The sequence below is a fragment of the Callorhinchus milii genome, unplaced genomic scaffold (assembly GCF_018977255.1).
Source record: "Callorhinchus milii isolate IMCB2004 unplaced genomic scaffold, IMCB_Cmil_1.0 Scaffold8, whole genome shotgun sequence".
NCBI classification, from domain to species: domain Eukaryota; kingdom Metazoa; phylum Chordata; class Chondrichthyes; order Chimaeriformes; family Callorhinchidae; genus Callorhinchus; species Callorhinchus milii.
Window position 1 is genome coordinate 1,761,925 of NW_024704749.1, and position 19,808 is coordinate 1,781,732.

A 19,808-nucleotide genomic window follows, 5' to 3' on the forward strand; every position below is an offset into this window, starting at 1 on the left:
TACAGTCTATATCAATGATTTAGATGAGGAAATTGAACTTAACATATCTAAATTCACGGACGATATGAAGATAGGTGGGAGAGTAAGCTGTGAGGACGACACACGAAGAATGCAAAGGGAAATAGACAGGCGAGGTGAGTGGGCAAGAAGGTGGCAGATGGGAGTATAATGTGGGGAAGTGTGAAGTTATTCACCTAGGTAGTAAAAATAGAAAAGCGGATTATTTTCTAGAGGGGAAGAGACTAGGTAGTGTTGGTGCTCAGAGGGAGTTGGGTGTCCTTGTACACCAGTCACAAAAAGTTAGTATGCAGGTACAGCAAGCAACTAGGAAGCTAATGGCATGTTGGCGTTCGTTGGAAAAGGATTAGAGTACAAGAGTAGGGAAGTCTTGCTGCAGTTGTACAAGGCCTTGGTGAGACCACATCTAGAATATTGTGTGCAGTTTTGGTCTCCTTATTTAAGCAAGGACATACTCACCTTAGAGGGGGTGCAGCGTAGATTCACTAGGTTGGTTCCTGGGATGAGGGGGTTGACCTATGAGGATTGGTTGAGTAAACTAGGCCTATATTCTCTAGAATATAGAAGAATTAGAGGTGATCTTATAGAAACCTATAAGATTCTTAAGGGTCTTGACAGGGTAGATGCTGTGAGACTGTTTCCCCTGGTTGGAGAATCTAAAACTAGGGTCATAGTCTCAAGATTAAGGATTTTCGAACTGAGTTGAGGAAACATTTCTTCACTCAGAGGGTAGTGAATTTGTGGAATTATCTACCCAAGAAGGCTGTGGATAATAATAATAATAATAATGCTCAGTCCTTGAACATATTCAAGACTGAGGTTGATAGATTTCTAAAGGATAGAGAGATTAAGGGATATGGGGATAGGGAGGGTAAATGGAATTAGGAATTAGCTCCAGTACTGCACCATTCCCCAGGCTGCGTGAAACCATCACAAAAGAACTAGAGAATGTCACGTCTATGTGGAGGTCCTGGCTGGGGGTTTGTGAGACTGATGTGACTTAGTGACCGGGAGTCGGAGCAGCTTGTGGCTCGTGTCCCAGCAGGGCTCACGTGGCTCCTCTCTCCGCCCCAAACCCCCCTCTACCCCAATGGCAGGCAGAGGAGAGAAAGGTTCGCCTTCCCTGCCCCCTCACCTGGGAGAGAATTCCTCAGAGAGGACACCCTGGAGAGACGTCATCAAAACAGGATGATATTTCACCAATGGTCGAAAAAGCAATAGGATGACTATAAACAGCAGCGCCAATAGGACGACTATAAACAGCAGCGCTCCCCGTAGACCTTCCTTCCTCTTGTAGGGATTGACCAAATCTTCCGCAAATGATCATAACAAAGCATGTGATATGCAGCTTATATATTCTGTTGGTTACAGTCAGGTCACACCGTGGTGCCTATTAATGACTGTCTCCACCCTCAGGCTGAATTCCTGCACTCAACAACAACTTGCGTTTAGTGCCCTTCCCTTGGGGTAGCGCCCCGAAGAGCTCAGGCACGAGGGGAGCAGGCAGCCGACCTCTTGTGATGTTGATTAGGAATTGGGCATCAGGAGTTTATGTCCCCTTTATATTCCCTCGCTGAGTGTTAGGATTAGGATGTACCCCGGCTTTGCAGCCTCAATGGCACAGGTGAGAAGCGCTCACACCAGACCACATTCTGCCACTCGCTGACTGCCAAAGCCTGGACACGACACTCTGCAATAAACACAGAAGTGGCTGGGAACACCCAACAGGTCAGGCAGCATCTATGGAGAGAAAAACACGAGGTGAAATGTTAACTCACTTTCCTCTCGCCATAGATGCTGCCTGACCTGCTGAGTGTTCCCAGCCACTTCGGTTTTTATTTCAGATTTCCAACATCTGCAGTATTTTTTTTTAACATTACCGCTCCAGTGTCCTCCAGTGTTTCCCCACTCACTACTGAACAAACAAATCGACAGAAGTACATGACGTTACCCAGCCAGACCACGGTGGGGGTGCAGGGCGCAGCCACGCCCTCGCCAGCTGGCACGGTAACTAATTTTGCTACCGTTACGTATCACTTACAAAAATAGATTGAAAGTAATCCGTAGCCCACTGATGTACGTATGACTCACACAAGTCTCTGAGGAGCCCAGCACCTGTTATGCACTTTGTCACGGGGACAAGCAGATGTATTGATGCACGGTTGCTGATAGCCTGAGGCAGTCTGAGGTTCTTAGATGCCTGATCAACACATTAGGACACAAATATTCTAGCCACGTCATGGATATTGGCTGCAATCTGCTAAGAAATCTTGTTTGTATATACAGGAGATTTTGTAAAGAACAAAGTGCTGGGACCACAGGGTAAATTGATCTGAATGTCGTGTCGTATTAAAAAATACAATACAAAATTACATTTGTATATCGCCTTTCACAGATGAACATACACACCATCCCATAATAATAATAATCCTTGCATTGATACAGCATTTTATCACTTCAAGTTACAAGAGTTACTGTATATGTACTGTGTAGTGACTGTATTTGTAGGCAAATGCAACAGTCAATTGCATAGAGCAATGTTCCACAAATAGCCATGATCTAAATGACCAATTCTACCTGAGCCATCCATCATCAGTCAGGATACCTCCTCATCATTCAAAATGTGCCATGGGATTTATGATGACCACCTTAACAGGCAGGAGACCTCAGTGTAACATCTCATCTAAAGGATACAGCTCTCCCCAGGACTACACCAGTGTGTCAGCCCACATGGTGAGCTGAAAATCCCAAGCTAGGTCTTAAACCCGCAAAAATAATAATACTTGCATTTGATATAGCACCTGATAACATCTTTCAGATATCGCAAAGCGCTTCACTGAATATACTGTAAAGTGAATTGACTGTGTATTTTGTGGGCAAAACGCACAGCAGCATCCTACAGACAGTCGTGGATTGAGTGACCAAATTTTGTTTTTTGAAGGGATCATTACCCCCAAAAAGCAACTCGACCATCACAACCTTCTGACTTGTAGGTAAGAGTGCTACCAGCTGAGCCAGGCTGACATTCGATCTCAGATATGATAGCTGAAGCTACTCTGAATCACCTGTTCTAGATTCCTGATTGTTTTGTGTTCAGGGGGTTATAAAGTGTAATTATAATCAATCTGACACAGGATCTGACACCCACCAGCAAAGCAGCATAAGCAGCTCTTACTGAAATACTATGTGTGGCAATTCCTTTGGATTACACTTAATGACGCTATAATTCATTACCAACGATAAATCCTGAAGCATGGAGTGAGTCCACAGTAACCAGCCCAGCTGGTGCATTCAAACATTCACTGCATTCCAGGCAACCCTATCCTGATGGTATTCACCCTATCTGTGCTTTTTGGCCATTGTAAAGCAACCAATCTACTCAATATCCTTTTGTTCAGAAACTGACCTAAGAAATGGTCAGAAGTAACTAATTATGGAAGAATAATACTAATCCTTGCATTTGATATAGTGCCTTATATGCCGAGACGTCTCAAAGCGCTTCACAGAATTTAGTGTAAAGTGAATTGATTGTATATTTTGATGGCGAAAAATCAGTCAAACGTTCAGTCAATTTAGTAAAAGACCACAATATTTGAGGTGAAATGTTTAATGCGCGGGGCACAGAGGCTGGGTTGGAGGGGAGGGAGGGGCACAGAGGCTGGGCTGAAGCGATGGAAGGGGAGGTCAGAATCAGCACCTACTCCAACAACAAGATTCCATTTATAGAGCACCTTTCACATCGGGAGGACGTCCCAAGGCGCTGTACAGTTGGGTCAGGACCTGAGCATTGGGGGGAAATGGTCAGTGTGAGGGGAGGGAAGGGAGGGAGCGAAGAGGGGGGTAGAGAGTCGAGAGTCGAGGTGAAGGCACGGCTGAAGAGAAAGGTCTTGAGGCGCTGACACCATCAGCATCCAAGGCTGCACTCTCCACCTCTCAAAGCCAGTCAGGAACCTCGGCGTTTTGTTCGACCCTGAGCTGTCCTTTCTCCCTCACATCCGCACCACAACTGGCACCGCCTTCCATCACCTCCGGAACATCGCCAGACTACGGCACTACCTCACCCCTCACGCTGCTGAAACCCTGGTCCACGCCTTTATCACCTCAAGGCTGGACTATGGGAACTCTCTCCTCGCCGGCCTTCCCGCCACCTCCCTCCACACTGCAGGTCATTCAGAACTCTGCAGCTCGTGTACTGTCCCGCACCAGACACCGCGACCACATCACTCCCACCCTCGCTCGCCTCCACTGGCTCCCCATCCCCCAGAGGATCGAATTCAAGATCCTCATCCTCACCTACAAGGCCATTCACGGCCTCGCTCCCTCCTACCTCTCCGACCTACTATCCCCTACCTACCTGCCCGTACCCTCCGTTCCTCTGGCTCCGGTCTGCTCCACGTCCCCCGCCCCAATCGCCCTACCATCGGTGGTCGGGCCTTCAGCCTCTCAGCCCCGAGGCTCTGGAACTCTATCCCCCAGTGCCTTCGCCGCTTCCTCCCTTTCCTCCTTCAAGGCCGGTCTCAAAACCTTTCTCTTTGACCGAGCCTTCAGCTCCCCTCTCGACTCTCTTCCCCCTCCTCGCTCCCTCCCTTCCCTCCCCTTACCCTGACCATTTCCCCCTCCTCGCTCCATCCCTTCCCTCCCCTCACCCTGACCATTTCCCCCCTGCTCGGGTCATGACCCAACTGTGCAGCGCCTTGGGACGTCCTCCTGACGTGAAAGGCGCTTTATAAATGGAATCTTGTTGTTGTTGTTGTTGTTGAGACCGGCCTTGAAGGAGGAAAGGGAGGAAGCGGCGAAGGCACTGGGGGATAGAGTTCCAGAGCCTCGGGGCTGAGAGGCTGAAGGCCCGGCCACCGATGGTAGGGCGGTTGGGGCGGGGGATGTGGAGCAGTCCGGAGCCAGAGGAACGGAGGGTACGGGCAGGTAGGTAGGGGGATAGTAGGTCGGAGAGGTAGGAGGGAGCGAGGCCGTGAATGGCCTTGTAGGTGAGGATGAGGTGCCTCATTATTCAAAAGTCTGGAGAAAATTAACAATTGCAGTCACATGGGAGATGCTTACATTTACATGGGAGAAAGTGCACGATAAAATCAGCCAGAGTATGCGGCTATTCTAGACATTTCTCACTGTCTCGTCAGGCTGAGTCTGGAGTTCTGTAGCTCAATGGTTAGAGCACTCGCTTCGTGAGCGAGAGGACCTGGGTTCGATTCCCAGGCGGGCAGAGCAAAACGATGGGCAAGTTTCCTTACTCCACACAACACAAGCCTCTGTTTACCTAGCAGTAAAGTAGGAATCCGGTTGTTAGCTGATTGGCGGACCGCTTTTCTGGGGGTGATAATCCCTTCAAAAATAAAATATATTAAAAAAAATTTGGTCGCTCAATCCACGACTGTTTGTGGGACGCTGCTGTGCGCAATTGGCTGCTGCGTTTCGAGCCTAAAATATACCGTCAATTCACATTACAGTATACTCTGCGAAGCACTTTGCGATGTCTCGAAAACATGATAAAGCGCTGTATCAAACGCAATCATTATCATTGTATCTGTGCTCACTGCAGCAAAGGACCTCACAACATTTGCAGTAAAATGCTTCCACCTGCTGGAGGAAACAGACGACAGCTGGAGGCAGATCCAACATCCACATTCTGGGGTCAGCCAGCAAAGTCCTGAACAATCCTCGAAATGTAAGAGATTTGGATGTAATGTGGCTGAGCAGGTGGGAGTGTCAGATACTCCTGGAACTCGAAGATCGCTCCACAGGATTGGGAAGTCAACACAAGGCAAGTGATATTGAGTAAACTGGTCTGTGTTTGACTTGGACCTCTGTGGAACAATAAGGTTGCAAGCACATCACAGCAAAAAACTATTTTCAAATCTACGCCGACAAAGTGACTCGAATGGAAATCAAGATAAATAAATGTAGGAACTGAATGTTTCCCCTTCATTTTTCTCAAGGAAACAACTGGTCCTGGAGTATTCCAGGCTGCCCTCGGAGACCGCAATCAAGTGACTCATCTTTGTGCGTGAGACCAGGCTGCAAATGTGCAAATGGCTGCAAATGTGAGAGGACAAGATTGAGAGAGAGGAGGGAATAGTGTCATTGCTGAACGCAGCCAGTCCTATCCTCACTTGACATACAGAAACACTTTCCACACAATATCACTAGATAAAGATCAAGAATAGCTAATCAATGATCTCATCATCTCCTGTCCTCCACCTAGATGTTTCCTTTGTCTTTCTTTCCCTGTCCCTTCTCTGCTTGTCCTTATACAATCTTCTCCCTTCCAACATCCCCCCCAACGTCATTGACCCTAAACATTAACTCGCTCTCCATAGATGCTGCCTGACCTGCTGAGTGTTCCCAGGGACTTCTGTTTTTATAACAATAGCTGATTGTTCCCTGCACAGCCTGGTGCAGTCGGGCATTGTTATCACCCAGCTCTGATCCACTGGATATTTTAAATCCTGGCCAATTGCCTTTGAACAAGATTTTTTTAAAAAATACAAAGCAAGACATTGTTGAGATGACATAACATACCTGTCGATATCAGTCTCTGGGAGGAGATCGTAACAGCCCTCTGTGTAGTCATTCTGCAAACTCTGCCGGTCTGGGAAGTAGTCCGTGGTGAGTGGCAAACAGGCAGGTGTGGTGAGAGATTTCCAATCGACACCCACTGTGCAACAGAAACTGGGCACTACAGGGGGAGCAGACAGCATCAGAACTTCATTCAGCAGGTCAGAAATCACAGGGGCACGGATATCCAGGACAGGGAATAAGAGGGTAAGGACAGGAGGTGAAGCCATCGATTGCAGGAAAAGTGAGAATAAAGAGAGAAAGAAATGATTAGCTGTTAAAAAAGTAAAAAGGTTCTTTTATATTCAAATTTAACATGCATGCAGACAATTTACATCCATATACAGAATTTAACAGCAAAAATCCAACCTAAAGGTGGTTATCGAATGACTGGGATTTAAATGAATTGATAGCAAAACAAGATGAGGGATTATTTAGTGGTAAATTACATTATAATTATATGCTACGAATTAGCGGGATGGGAAGGGAGGGGGGGAATAGTTAGAGTGAAGCTTCACTATATACCACCCATTCTTTCACATCTACACAACACAGGATACTGCCACATACCATGCCAGGAAGATTCAGATCACAAATGGCCAAAATAAAAGGAGAAAAAAAACAGAAATGATAAAATACATTCAGCATCAAATAAATAATTAACATTCAGGACAACGGTCAGCTGGGTTTTCCTGCCGCTAGCTACACCAGGACCTGGACAGAAGCTCACCGAATAAGCTCAACAATGTATCTGATGATGGGTGTGAGACTTCCTGGTCACAACAGTGAAGACAGACATCAGACATTACACAATTGTTATGTGCAAGTCAAAATCGCCACAGGCACACACACAAACACGCACGCACACACATCCCTCGTTCAGCATTCAACATTCAATGGTTTACCTGCAGCAATGAATGGATATTAACTAAAATACGATAACAATATTTTGCTAGAGATGTTAGTGCAATTGATGGATTTTCGTTACATTACACAGCGACTTATTTGAACACCAGCCATCTCGAGGGTCAGTATTTGTGTTAAGCATAACCCAACATATTTTATGTATTTCTAAGTCATCAGCACCAAAAAAAAAGTCATTTATATTTGCTAATCTCCCCATTTAATTCTCTTTTGTGCTGAGGGCTCCGAAGTAGTAAGAATGTAAGAATTTGCTGGCAAAAGATGATGGTCCATCAATAGTTTGCCTTCCACCATCATGGCTGTCGCTTGACATATTGTGTCCCAAACTATATACTGTAGCCCAAGCTATTATTTTTTTTAGCAGAAATCTATCTAATTTGTTCTTGAAACAAACAACACTTTCTGCTTCCACCATCTGTTTCCCTAGGGAGCCTGTTCCATACGTTTACTACTCGCTCACTGAAGTAGTTTCCGCAGATTTGTTCTGAATTTACCCTCTTCAATTGCAGGTCATGTAAAACCTAGTTGTTCGACAGCCATGCTTGCCACTGTCCTGAGTCAATGTCCACACAGTCCAGCAACAAATGGTCAAGAGGGGAAACCCTGGCTGATTTTTCTCCTTACTAACTGCATCCAAAAGTATTGTTCTGAGAAAGTTTTCTTTCTCAATCCTCTTTTGGAACTGAATTGATTTCCTTTTTAATACAGATGAAAACCTGATCCTTTCAAAGTGTTCAACGATTCCAAACAGGTTTTGAAACATTAAAAATCACCAATTTATTCCCGCCGGTTGAACTGTAAACTCAAGTTATTATGTAAAGGCGTAAATGTAGAGACAGCTACAGAAACTCATCACTGTGCTTAAGCATACACAAGCCAGATTCAGAGGTCCGTGTATACTGTCACCTACACGTGGAAACCTCCCTGTGTCTGGAATGGTACATTTCCAGAGCTCTCAGTCTGCTCTGACGAGTCTGAGACTCACTTGGGTCAGGGCTGGTCGAAGGATCCTCATAAGATGACACTTGAGGAGTCCCTGGAACAAACAGAGACTGTGTTAGTCAGTGATTTAAGAGGCAGCTGGGCGACACCGTGCCTGAGACATTGTTCAACTTATACCTCACTGCTTCCGGATTTCAGTCACAGCTGTGACACACGTTCCCTCCCTCCCACTCACTCACAGGTTGGACAAGAACTGGCAGTCCCTCGGCTCATCACAACAACAAACCAAATCCTGAACATTAAACCACAATGACTCAACCACAGAAGCAAAGAAGCAATATTTTACTATACATCTCCACAAGGTAATAAGGTGCTATATCAAATGCAAGGATTATTATTATTATTACTATGAATATATTCCATCAAGTTTCACCTATTCAGTCTATACCACAAAGTGTTTGTGAACCCAGTCACATGTTATTTTGGGGTTTATTTAACGTGTGCATTAGCACCAGGGACAGGAGTCTTCAACGGGAATAATTTCTGTTCAAGATTCTTCCCCACAGCTACAAGAACAGGCAAATCTCATGGTTAATACATATTCTACCCATAGCGGGACTCCAGAGGGCTGGGGCATGGTTTGCCCTCACATCTCTGCACACGGTGAGCTCCTGATCTGAACCTTGGCTTCACAGCAAAATTCAGAGTAAAAGCTAAATGTATTCGCTACAGGGATAGAGGTAGACTTATCCCAGGCCCCGCATGCACAGCGAGGATAACGTGAGCAGAGCTCTGGGAGAAGGTTACATCACACAGGGAGAAACGGGGCAACCGAAGAACAGACAAGGAACAAATATACAATACAAAATTACATTTGTAAAGAGCCTTTCACGTTGGGAGGAAGCAGCAAAGAGCTTAACAACAACAACAACTTGCATTTATATAGCGCCCTTCACGCGGGGTAGAGTCCCGTAGCGCTTAACAGTCAGAACTGGCTGACACCCGAGGTGGGGAGGGAGGGGAGATGGGGGAAAGAATGACCCAAAATTTTCATTGATATTGTAGAGGGGTCTGAGGAGGTTGAACTGCACTGTGGACCAGCTCTGCACTGTCGTGTTCAACATTAGAGAGTGTCTTCCATGTGTATGCGGATGACACATGACACACAAATCTACTTTGCCTCCTCCAGTACCAACTCCAGGTCCCCGATGTTCTATCAGCTTGTCTGGCAGACATCAGGGCCTGGATGAGTGTAAACGTCCTGCTGCTGAATATGGACAAGACGGAAGCCATACTCCTTTGCTCCCATCAATGCCTTCACTCCTGTGGATCTAAACTCCTCAACCTCCTTTCTCTCAGACTCACCGAACCAGTGCGCAACCTAGGCGTCCGGTTCAACCCCCAGCTGTCCTTCCTTCCCCACATCTGGTCCCTGACCAGGACCACCTTCTTCCACCTCCGTCACATTGCCCCCCTCCAACCGTACCTTACCGCAAATGCAGCTGAAACCCTTGTGCATGTATTTGTCACCTCCCGCTTGGATTACTCCAACGCACTCCTCGCCGGTCTCCCCAGCTCCACCATTCACAAGATCAGCTCATTCAGACTCTGCCGCCCACATACTGACCCGAACCAAACTCCACACCCACATCTCACCAGTTCTGGCCCAGGCTCCACTGGCTCCCCATCACCGAACAGATCGACTTCAAGATCCTCACTCTCGTGTTCAAATCCCTTCCCTCCCTGGTCCCTCCCTCCCTCTCCGGCCTCCTCACTCCCCAATCCACCACCCAGCACCTCCGCTCGACTGGCACCGGCTCCTGTTCGTCCCTCACACCCTCCGCCCCACCATCGGAGGTCGGGCTTTCAGCCACTACACCCCAAAACTCTGAAACACTCTTCCCTCAATCCCTCTGTGTTGCCCCCCTCTCTCCCCTCTTTCAAGTTCCGCCTGAAAACATTCCTGTTCAACCGTGCTTATGGCCACCTCCTCCCTCCCCCCCGGCACGGAGTCAGGCTCCGCCACTGTTAAGCGCGTTGAGATACTACCCTGCGTGGAGGGCACTATATAAATGCAAGTTGTTGTTGTTGTTGTCTGCATCCAGAATGAATTTTAATTGGAATCGTTCCTCTTCTTGTTTCACGGGTTTGTGAAACCAACGCGGTACAAAGGGATCACGATCCCATGTGCTAGCTGGCTCTCACCTGCACTGTGACTGCTGGCTGGGCTGGTGGCAAACTCATCCATCCCTGCACACCCCAGGAAAGATAAAGCCTCCGCTGCTTGCTTCATTGCATTCCGCCTGAGAGCAACCGATAAACAAGAGAATGTTTACGGAGCGCATTAGTAATTCACTTTTGGCATTTAACGATCTTTCACTTGTTCGTGGTTCAAGGTGGAGTTGGTCAGATACAACACAAATCTTTCACAAGGGATGCAGAGCATGTTTTTTTTTAAATGAGCCGAATCGAAAGCTAAAGAAACCAACAGATAAACACATTTGTTAATTTATAAAGCCCCGGAGGAACAAATGGGCATAAAAATTTACAAGCACTGTGCGTAAACACTGCTGGCTCCTCTTGCAACCAGCCTGGCCCTGCTCGTGATGGTACACATTAGTCTTGCACAGACTGCGCTATAACCCAGAGAACATCCATTATTAATGAAGCAATCATACCAAGCTCGGAGGGAGTAGCTGGAAATGAAAATCCGAATGCTTTCGAAACTGAAATTTGCAAATGCTGGTAACTAGCGGGCATACAGTTAAGGTCATCACCAACAAGTAAGGGAGAGATTTTCTTCTCTCAAGAGAGTGATTAAGCAAGAAATGCTCTAACAAACACAGCATTTGAAGCAGAACCCATATTTATCAATAATAATCCGTGCATTTAATATAACGCCTCGTCACATTGTTGCAACACCGCTAAACCGCATTCCGGGAGTGTAGTGACTGCGTATTTTGTAAGCGAACGTGGAAGTCAATTTCCACACAGCAATTTCTCACAAAAGGCCATGAAGTGAATGACCAATTTTATTTTTGAGGGACTTTTAGTCAGGAAACTGGGAGAAACTCCTTTCCAATTTCAAATAGGGTCACGGGATCTTCAATATCCACCTGATCAGGCCGACGGGATCCCAACAACAACAACATGAATTTATATAGTGCCCCTCGAGCAGGAGAACTTCCCAAGTCACTTTGGGAAGGGGTTCAAGTGTACAATGAAAACTCTCAATCTGCTTCACAACTTCCCTATTTTTGTTGTTACACAGAAGACGTCTCGGTCTGATGTCTCATCTGAAGGATAGAACTTCCAACAATGCAGTCCTCCCCCCAGCACTGCACTGGAGTGAACTAGAATAGAGGGTGTGGGGAAAAACGCAGGGGATTGGGACTAAATGGACAGTTCTTTGAAAGGGATACGAGGGGCAAATAGCCTCCTTCTGTGCTATTATAATTATAATAATCCTGGCATTTGATATAGCGCCTTATCATGTCTTCGAGACGTCTCGTAGCGCTTCGCAGAATATACTGTAAAGTGAATTGACTGTATATTTTGTGGGCGAAATGCGGCAGCCAATTGCACACAGCAGCGTCCCACAGACAGTCGCGGATTGAATTGACCAAATGATTTTTTTTTAAAAAAAGGTTAATAAAATGTTATAGAAACAGAAAAGCTGGAAACGTATGGCAGATTAGTTAGTGCCTGAAACAGGAAGTATGGTCCGTGTTTCAAGTTCATCAAGAGTTATGCCTTTCCAGCATCTTCTCTTCACAGCCCTAAGGGATGGGCTTCTGAGCCATTTACTTACTTGTTCACAAATGACTGTAAATTGGGAGATATTAATGTAACCCGAGGCGGCCTGCACTTTCATGCCATATTTCTTTATTAGAAAGATTGTTTTGGATTGTGCATTTACCATTCAAGAGCAAGGAAATGCGTTGTAAAGGACACTGGAGGGCATTCAATTAACCTTTACCCGACGATACAGTGATTTAATCTGCAGTGACAGATTTGTAGTGTTTAGCTAGTGCTTCTGTCAGAAGGCAAGGCAGAATGTGGACAGACACTGCCCCTCAGCCTGTATCGCTGATCACCACCCCTCCCTCTGCCTCATTTGCACAGGACGTCATCGCATAATCTAGATGTGGACTTCAGGGGGTGTGCGCGTGCATGTATGTTTAAGCGCTCTGCTACCTGACCCCATGTGAAGGGCACTATATAAATAAAAGTTGTTGTGGTATATGCAGGTGTGTGTGGGTACGCGTGCGCGGGTGCCAACGGGTGCAAGAGGGTGCGTGGGTGTGTATACGTGCATGTGAGTGTGTGTGCGCGTGTCTGTGCGGGGTGTGTGTGCATGTGGGTGTGTGTACGGTGTGTGTGCTGGTTTGTGTGCTGGTGTGCGCGCGCATGCGTGCGGGTGTGCGTGTGGGTGCATGCGGGTGTGTGTACGGTATGTGTGTGGGTGTGTGTATGTATGGTATGTGTGTGGGTGTGTACGGTGTGTGTGTACAGTGTGTGTGTGTACGGTGTGTGTGTTGCCATTATTGGGTGTGGGAGATGACACATTCGATAAATGTTGCAGAGGCAGAAAGCAATGACCGACTGTCACGAGTCCATTTCTGTGCCGCTCTCTGCTCTCTGCTGACTCTATTCTGCACTAAACCCACGTCCAGCAGACAGGAGGCTGTGTCACCCAGAGCTGTAAATATCCCCACACCCACCACGGACAGGGGGATCGGACCCTCATGACCTGCCATGTCAGAAAACACTTTGGGAGCTTCACAGCTACCTTCAGTGACCCTATCACCCCCATCCTCGCTCGACTCCATTGGCTTCACCTCACCTTCAAAGCCCTCCAGTCTTACTCCCCCCGACCTCTCCGACCTCCTAACCCCCTTCCATCCTGTTTGCTCCCTCCACTCAGTGGGCTCCGGCCTGCTTCACGTTTCCCGCCTTGCTCACCCCACTATCAGCGGGCGGGCCTTCCGCCACTCTGTTCCTAACTTCTGGAACTCCATCCCGCAGTCCCTCCGTCTCGCCCCCTCCTTTGCCACCTTCAAGACCCTCCTCTTCGATCGTGCTTTCGATCTCCCAGCTTCATCCCCTGCCCTTCCACCTCCCCCACCGCGACCCTCAGCTCGGGTCTGAAACTCTGTCCAGTGCCTTGGGACGTCCTCCCGATGTGAAAAGCGCTTTACAAATGTAATTTTGTTGTTTGTTGTTGTCCTTCCGACAAGATACGGCAAAGCTATACCAAATGCAAAGATTATTATTGATGTGAAATCACCGTTCACATGACTGGTAATGCCAATGTCACCAGTCATTGGTGTTTGTGGAGTCCTGTAGCTCAGTGGTTAGAGCGCTCGCCTTGCAAGCGTTTGATTCCCGGGTTTGATTCCCGGCAGGGGGCAAAACCGTGGGCAAGTTTCCTTACTCCACACACCTGATAATAATCCCTCAAGAAAAAAACAGTAATAGTTTGGTCACTTCAATCCACGACTGTTTGTGGGACATTGCTGTGTACAATTGGCTGTCGCGTTTCGCCCACAAATATACAGTCAATTCACTTTACCGTATATTCTGTGAAGCGCTTTGAGACGTCCAGAAGATGTGAAAAGCACTATATCAAATGCAAGGATTATTATTATATTATTTATTAAAGCCAGCCGGCTTCCTGCACTAAAAATAAGTCTGCCTTGCAGGTACTCAGGCCAGAGCAGAGTTGCTGAAGCACAGCAGAGTGTGCACACACCGAGACATGAAGAGCAGAGTTGGCGAGCACAGGTGTCAGGAGCTGTCAGTACCACGAGCACCCACCTGCCAGTCGCTTCATGGTAAGCCAGCTCCAGCAGCTCTGCTGAAGACTGTGTGGGATCCCTCGTGCTGCTGCCCTGTAGCTCCGCCATATGTTGTCTGGTCTGGTGATGGATCTGAATAGCTTCTCCAGACGGACCTACGTACGACATAATATAAGAATTTTCCCTCCCTTGCCTTCCTTCGAGACCCGTCTCAAGACCCTCCTCTTCGACCGCGCCTTTGGTCTACCTCCTACCCCACCTGCCCTCCACCCCTTCCTGATCCCAACCACCAGCTCGGGTGCGGATCCCAGACTGTCCAGCACCTTGGGACGTCCCACCTGACGTGAAAGGCTGCTGTATAAATGCCATTTGTTGTTGTTGATGATGCATATGTCCTGCGGCAAGCAGTAAGAGTCTGCCACCTGCTGTGTGAAGGGGTTGAGAGACAGTCAAACCAACTCACCCACTGGGAAGGTGTGCATCCACCTCCTGCGGTTCGATGTCAGTTTCATCGGCATCCGGGAGGGGGCAAATGGGTTGATGAGTGCCCGCTGTGGGGTGTAGCCGCCCGGGCGAATGTGGAGCATGGACTCAGCGCTGCCCACGTGGAAGCGCCCGGGGGCACTGGAGTCCCTCTGCCGAGAATCCATCATCCTCTCCAGGATATCTACAATGCCGAGCTCAGAGTTAGCGGAGCGGCCAACAACATCAACCACAACAACAACTTGGATGCATTTCTGGGATTGTTGGCTGGGATCGATCTCGAGAGAAATTCCATTCACTTCTTCCAATTTTTGGGAATTTTTTTTTAAATGCCCACCTGAACAGACAGGAGGCACAACAACAACTTGCACTTATATAGCTCCCTCCAGGCAGCGTAGCGTCTCAGAGCGCTTAAAGAAGCAGGCGCTTGGTTGAAAGTCTCATCCCAAAAAAAAAAAAATAATAATTTGGTCATTTCAATCCACGGCTGCGTGTATGTGTGTGTGTGTGGGACGTAATTGGCTGCTGCGTTTCACCCACAAATATGCAGTCACTACACTTTACAGTATATCCTGTGAAGCGCTTTGAGACGTCTAGAAGGCGCGATAACAACAACATGACATTTATAGAGCGTCTTTCACGTCGAGAGGACATCCGAAAGCGTGAACAGTCAGGTGTCGGGGCCCGAGCATGGGGGAGGGGTGGTTTAGGGGTGAGGAAAGGCAGAGAGGTGGGAGGGCGACCAAAGGCACGGTCGAAGGGAAGGGTCTTGAGACCGGCCTTAAGCCGCTGTATCAAATGCAAGGATTATTATTATTATTATCCGGAGGGTGGCATCTCCGACAAAAAGTTGTGCGCTTCCTGGAGTGTCAGTCTTGAGTTCAAAACTTCTGACACTGTTTCGAACTCACAATCATCAGAGGCAGGAGGACTGAGCAACTGAGCCGAGTTGACACTTAAATCAAGAGAAAAATCCCTATTAAAGAGAACTGCAAATGGGTCTGAAATGCTGTACTCTGTCCAGCGCCTTGGGACGTCCTCCCGACATGAAAGGCGCTATACAAATGTAATCTTGTTGTTGTTGTTGCAGGGTGATCAAAAAGTCGTGCCAACTGCCCTATTATCTAATTATCTATTATCTTTTCCAGAGACCTAGAAAAGATAATAGATAATTATTATGGATTAATAATTGAAGATTATTAATTAACTTATTAATATTTAACACAAAAATATCATAATTCCTTTAAGGCTGGTTAGACACAGTCGCGGCATCACAACTTTTTGGTCACCCTGTGTTTTCTTTTGATTGCTCAAAGACAAGAAGAATACCAGACAAAGACCATTTCCTACTTATAAAGCCTTCGCCTCCAGAGGCCACAAGAGAAGGGCATCAGCAGTGGCTCTGCCTCACGTCACATTATAGCTGGTGACCCGGGACAACATCGGCAGACACTCGGTGGAGGGTGGGCGGGATCTATTGTTGTCTCTGACTCTCGGCTGGATTCCCAGGGGTGGGGTGGGGGTGGGGGTGGGTGTAAGGCCTTGGAAGTTTGAAGAGGGGAATTTTTAAAAAAATAAGAACGCAACCCTGTTCCTTACCACGTGTACTCGTGTACCCCAGAGAGCTGCTGACTTCATACTGGTGAAGATGAGGCCTCGGTATCAGGAGAATGTTTGAGATCTTTCCCAGAGAGCTGTCGTCAGACGCCTGACTGCGGACCTCCTCCAAGGGCAGGGTCCTGCTGTGGTGGGGGGGGCTGCTCGAGGCGTCGTAGGAGCTGGAACTCTTCCTCGTGTGGCTTTCTCGAATAGTTCTGGAGTTTGAAAGGATACAGAGTAAATTACGTGATGCTGCTTGGATGGTGCTAGATACAATACAAAATGACATCTTACACAGCGCCTTTCACCTCAGGAGGACGTCCCAAGGTGCTGGACAGTCAGTGATCCGCACCTGAGCTGGTGGTTGGGATCAGGAAGGTTGGAGGGTGGGGAGGGTAGGGGTAGATGGGCGACCGAAGGCACGATCGAGACACAGTATTGTCAAGATAGGAAAATGATACAAAATACTTTAAAAGGTAATCATAACCTCCCAAAGTGTAAATTAAAGGGCTCTGGAAAAAGAGTCCGACACTCACCTGAAAGAGGTAGGCCGTTGGGCACGAGAGGGTCCAGGCAACCGAAACACCTGAGCATCGTAGGCGTCATAGTCCACCTGGATAGGGAGGCTGTTCTCTGACTCTTTGGGACTATTGGCACTTACCGCTGAAGGGAAACAGATGCGTCAATGTGAGCAACAGAGAAAATAAACAGCACGGTGGGACATTTAGTGCCTCTTCCTACAGTCGTAGAGATTAGAATATTCCTTTGAGCTCTACTCCCAATACCCCTCGTCAGCTCTTTAGGGACGTTGTAAAATCTCTTTGAATGAATGAACCAGAAACAAGTCACAAACACGAAGATACTGGGATGATGATTAAAGCTCAAGTTTTCAATTAAATTTCAATTTTGACTCAGAGATGAGGCTATTTGGCTACTAACTGAACCTAGGTGACTTCTGATCAGTGCTTTGAACAACAAAGGATGCTTAATGAGAGAAACGGATGAACTCTCCAGTAGTTACCCCATCGCACACTCCTTGGCTCTTGCTAACCTAGGGTTGGTAAGCAGAGTGCATTCCTCCAGGGAGAGTCTTCATTCCATTCCAGACACAGGGAAATTTCCATACATAGGAGGAAATCCATCTAGTTTGGATACTTAAGCATGGCGATGGCTCACAAAATGCAAAATTCTGCAGACACTGGAAATCTGAAACAAAAACAGACGTCGCTGGGAACACTCAGTAGGTCAGGCAGCATCTATGGAGAGAGGAAAGTGAGTCAACGTTTCGGGTCCACGACCCTTCTGACGAAACGTTGACTCATTTTCCTTTCTCCATAGATGCTGCCTGACCTGCTGAGTGTTGCCAGCGACTTCTGTTTTTGTTGGCGATGGCACACCTGGCTGACCAAAAAGAACGTAACTGTGCCGTAATTTTGAGTCTCTGCGACAGTACGCAATAGTACCACTCTACAGTAAGTAGTGGAAGTGAGTGCCTAAAAGCTTGAGGAAACCCAACAGCAGCAACACCATCACTGTGGAACTTATGAAGTCCTAACTTTACATTCAACCTTAATTTTGACAGATTTATCCTCACTGAGCATTAAGTGCAACATTCTGCCGCAGCAGGACGTTTGCTGTTTCTATGGCGACAGAAGAGAGGGGGAAGGTAAAAGAACTCACTGCTATCTTTGTTGTTCCTGCTTTTCTCTCCCGGTGCCTAAGAAACATGGAAACACACAGAATAAGGCTGGGGAGAAAGATCGGCAAATCCTGAGCAGATTTACATTTAATAGCAAAACGGCTTTACATGAGAAATCCATATTCAGAGCAGGGCTTGTAATCTGAATTTTGACGTTGCAGCAAGAAAAACCTACATTTTAAAATAAATGCATTTTAAAACGGTGTCAAGGTCGTGTCATTCCTCGCATTCGATCCCTGACCCAGCCCATTTCCCTTAATCTTGGCTTCATTAACCGCTTCTGTCCCCATCTCACTTCAATTCCCGCCAAAACCCTCATGTACACCTTTGTTATCTGCTCACTCAATTTCTCAAACACACTCCTCGCTCCAGTTCCACCACCAACAATTTCTGGCTCCTACAAAATTCCACCACTTGCAATCCTCACACACACACACACCAAACTCCACAATCCCATCACTACAAATCTTTGCTAGGCTCCCCTATGGATGGATTTCAAAGTCCTCACCATTACCGTACAAATCCCTTCACACCCTAGCACAGGGTGGACAAAATACGGCCCGGGGGCCATATCCGGCCCCCCAAATGATTCTTTCACTGAAGAGGACGTTATTTTAAAATGAGTTTATCAAAGAAGCGGAAAGTGGACGCTGAAGGCCGAATATTCAACAATTAATGGGTTTCTAAATTTTTTTTTGCCAGTATGGGTGGAAAAGCTGTGTGCTTAATTTGCAAGGAAAGTGCTCAAAGATTACAACTTGAATCACCATTTTGAGAGCAAACACGCTTGCAAATATAAGAACATTTCTGCTGAAGAAAAAGGAAAGAAAGCCGATGAGATGGTTGTTCGAATGCAAAAAGAGCAAAGCATTTTCACAAAATAATTTGCGTCCCAGGATGAGATTACAAGAGTGAGTTACATAATTGCACACAAAACCGCCAAGAACAGCAAACCATTCTCTGAAGGAGAATTTATAAAGGAATGTATGGTTGACTCTGCCTCGATTTTATACCCAGACAAGAAAAAACAGTTTGAGAACATTAGCTTGTCAAGGCAAACTATTGTGAGACGTGTCGAGGATATCTCTGAGAACCTGTATCTGCAGATACAAAATAAAGTAAACAATTTTGCATGTTTTTCACTGGCACTTGATGAGAGTTGTGATGTCAAAGACCAGTTGATAATTTTTTATTTGAGGTATCACCAAACATTTTGAGTTCACAGAAGAATTGGCATCAATGCAGTCAATGAAAATTACGACAACTGGAGAAGACTTTTTGGAGGCAGTAAATATGTGTATCTTAAAATTAGAAGTGGAGTGGAAAAGATTGGTGAATGTGACCACCGATGGAAGCCCAAATCTGACAGGCAAAAATGTTGGGTTACTGAAAGAATTCAAGATCAAGTCAAAGAAACAAATCCAGAACAGAATATTGTTTTTCTACACTGCATTATCCACCAAGAGGTCCTCTGTAAGAGTGTTCTAAAACTAAGCAATGTCGTGGACACAGTCACAAAAGTGTTTCAACTACATTCGGGTAAGAGGATTAAATCACAGGCAATTTATAACTCTGCTTGAGGAATTGGAATCCGAGCACACGGATGTTCTGCATCACACCAATGTAAGATGGCTTAGTATAGGAAAGGTCTTGAAAAGAGTGTGGGAACTGAGAACAGAGATTGATTGATTTTTGGACATGAAACAAAGAGATTTGTATTTCCCACAGCTGAATGATGCGAATTGTCTCTCTGATTTCACATTTGCCGTTGA

The 19,808-nt window shown here is 46.7% G+C and overlaps 1 protein-coding gene and 1 non-coding gene across 6 annotated transcripts in view; one reads left to right on the top strand and one right to left on the bottom strand.

Annotated features, from left to right (window-relative positions):
* depdc5 (DEP domain containing 5, GATOR1 subcomplex subunit) overlaps positions 1 to 19,808 on the bottom strand; it is a gene marked incomplete at its 5' end in the record, with an annotated part of 73,270 nt that overhangs the window by 26,140 nt on the left and 27,322 nt on the right. For 2 of the 5 annotated variants that reach the window (XM_007908724.2, XM_042337295.1), the window contains 8 exon segments: positions 6,553 to 6,709; positions 8,498 to 8,548; positions 10,660 to 10,757; positions 14,275 to 14,410; positions 14,719 to 14,922; positions 16,338 to 16,552; positions 16,874 to 17,000; positions 18,018 to 18,054. In XM_007908724.2, the coding sequence (XP_007906915.1) occupies positions 6,553 to 6,709; positions 8,498 to 8,548; positions 10,660 to 10,757; positions 14,275 to 14,410; positions 14,719 to 14,922; positions 16,338 to 16,552; positions 16,874 to 17,000; positions 18,018 to 18,054 (1,025 nt within the window). 5 annotated transcript variants of the gene reach the window in all.
* Positions 5,165 to 5,242, top strand: trnat-cgu. Its single transcript has one exon. It is a non-coding gene; the product is annotated as a tRNA-Thr (tRNA).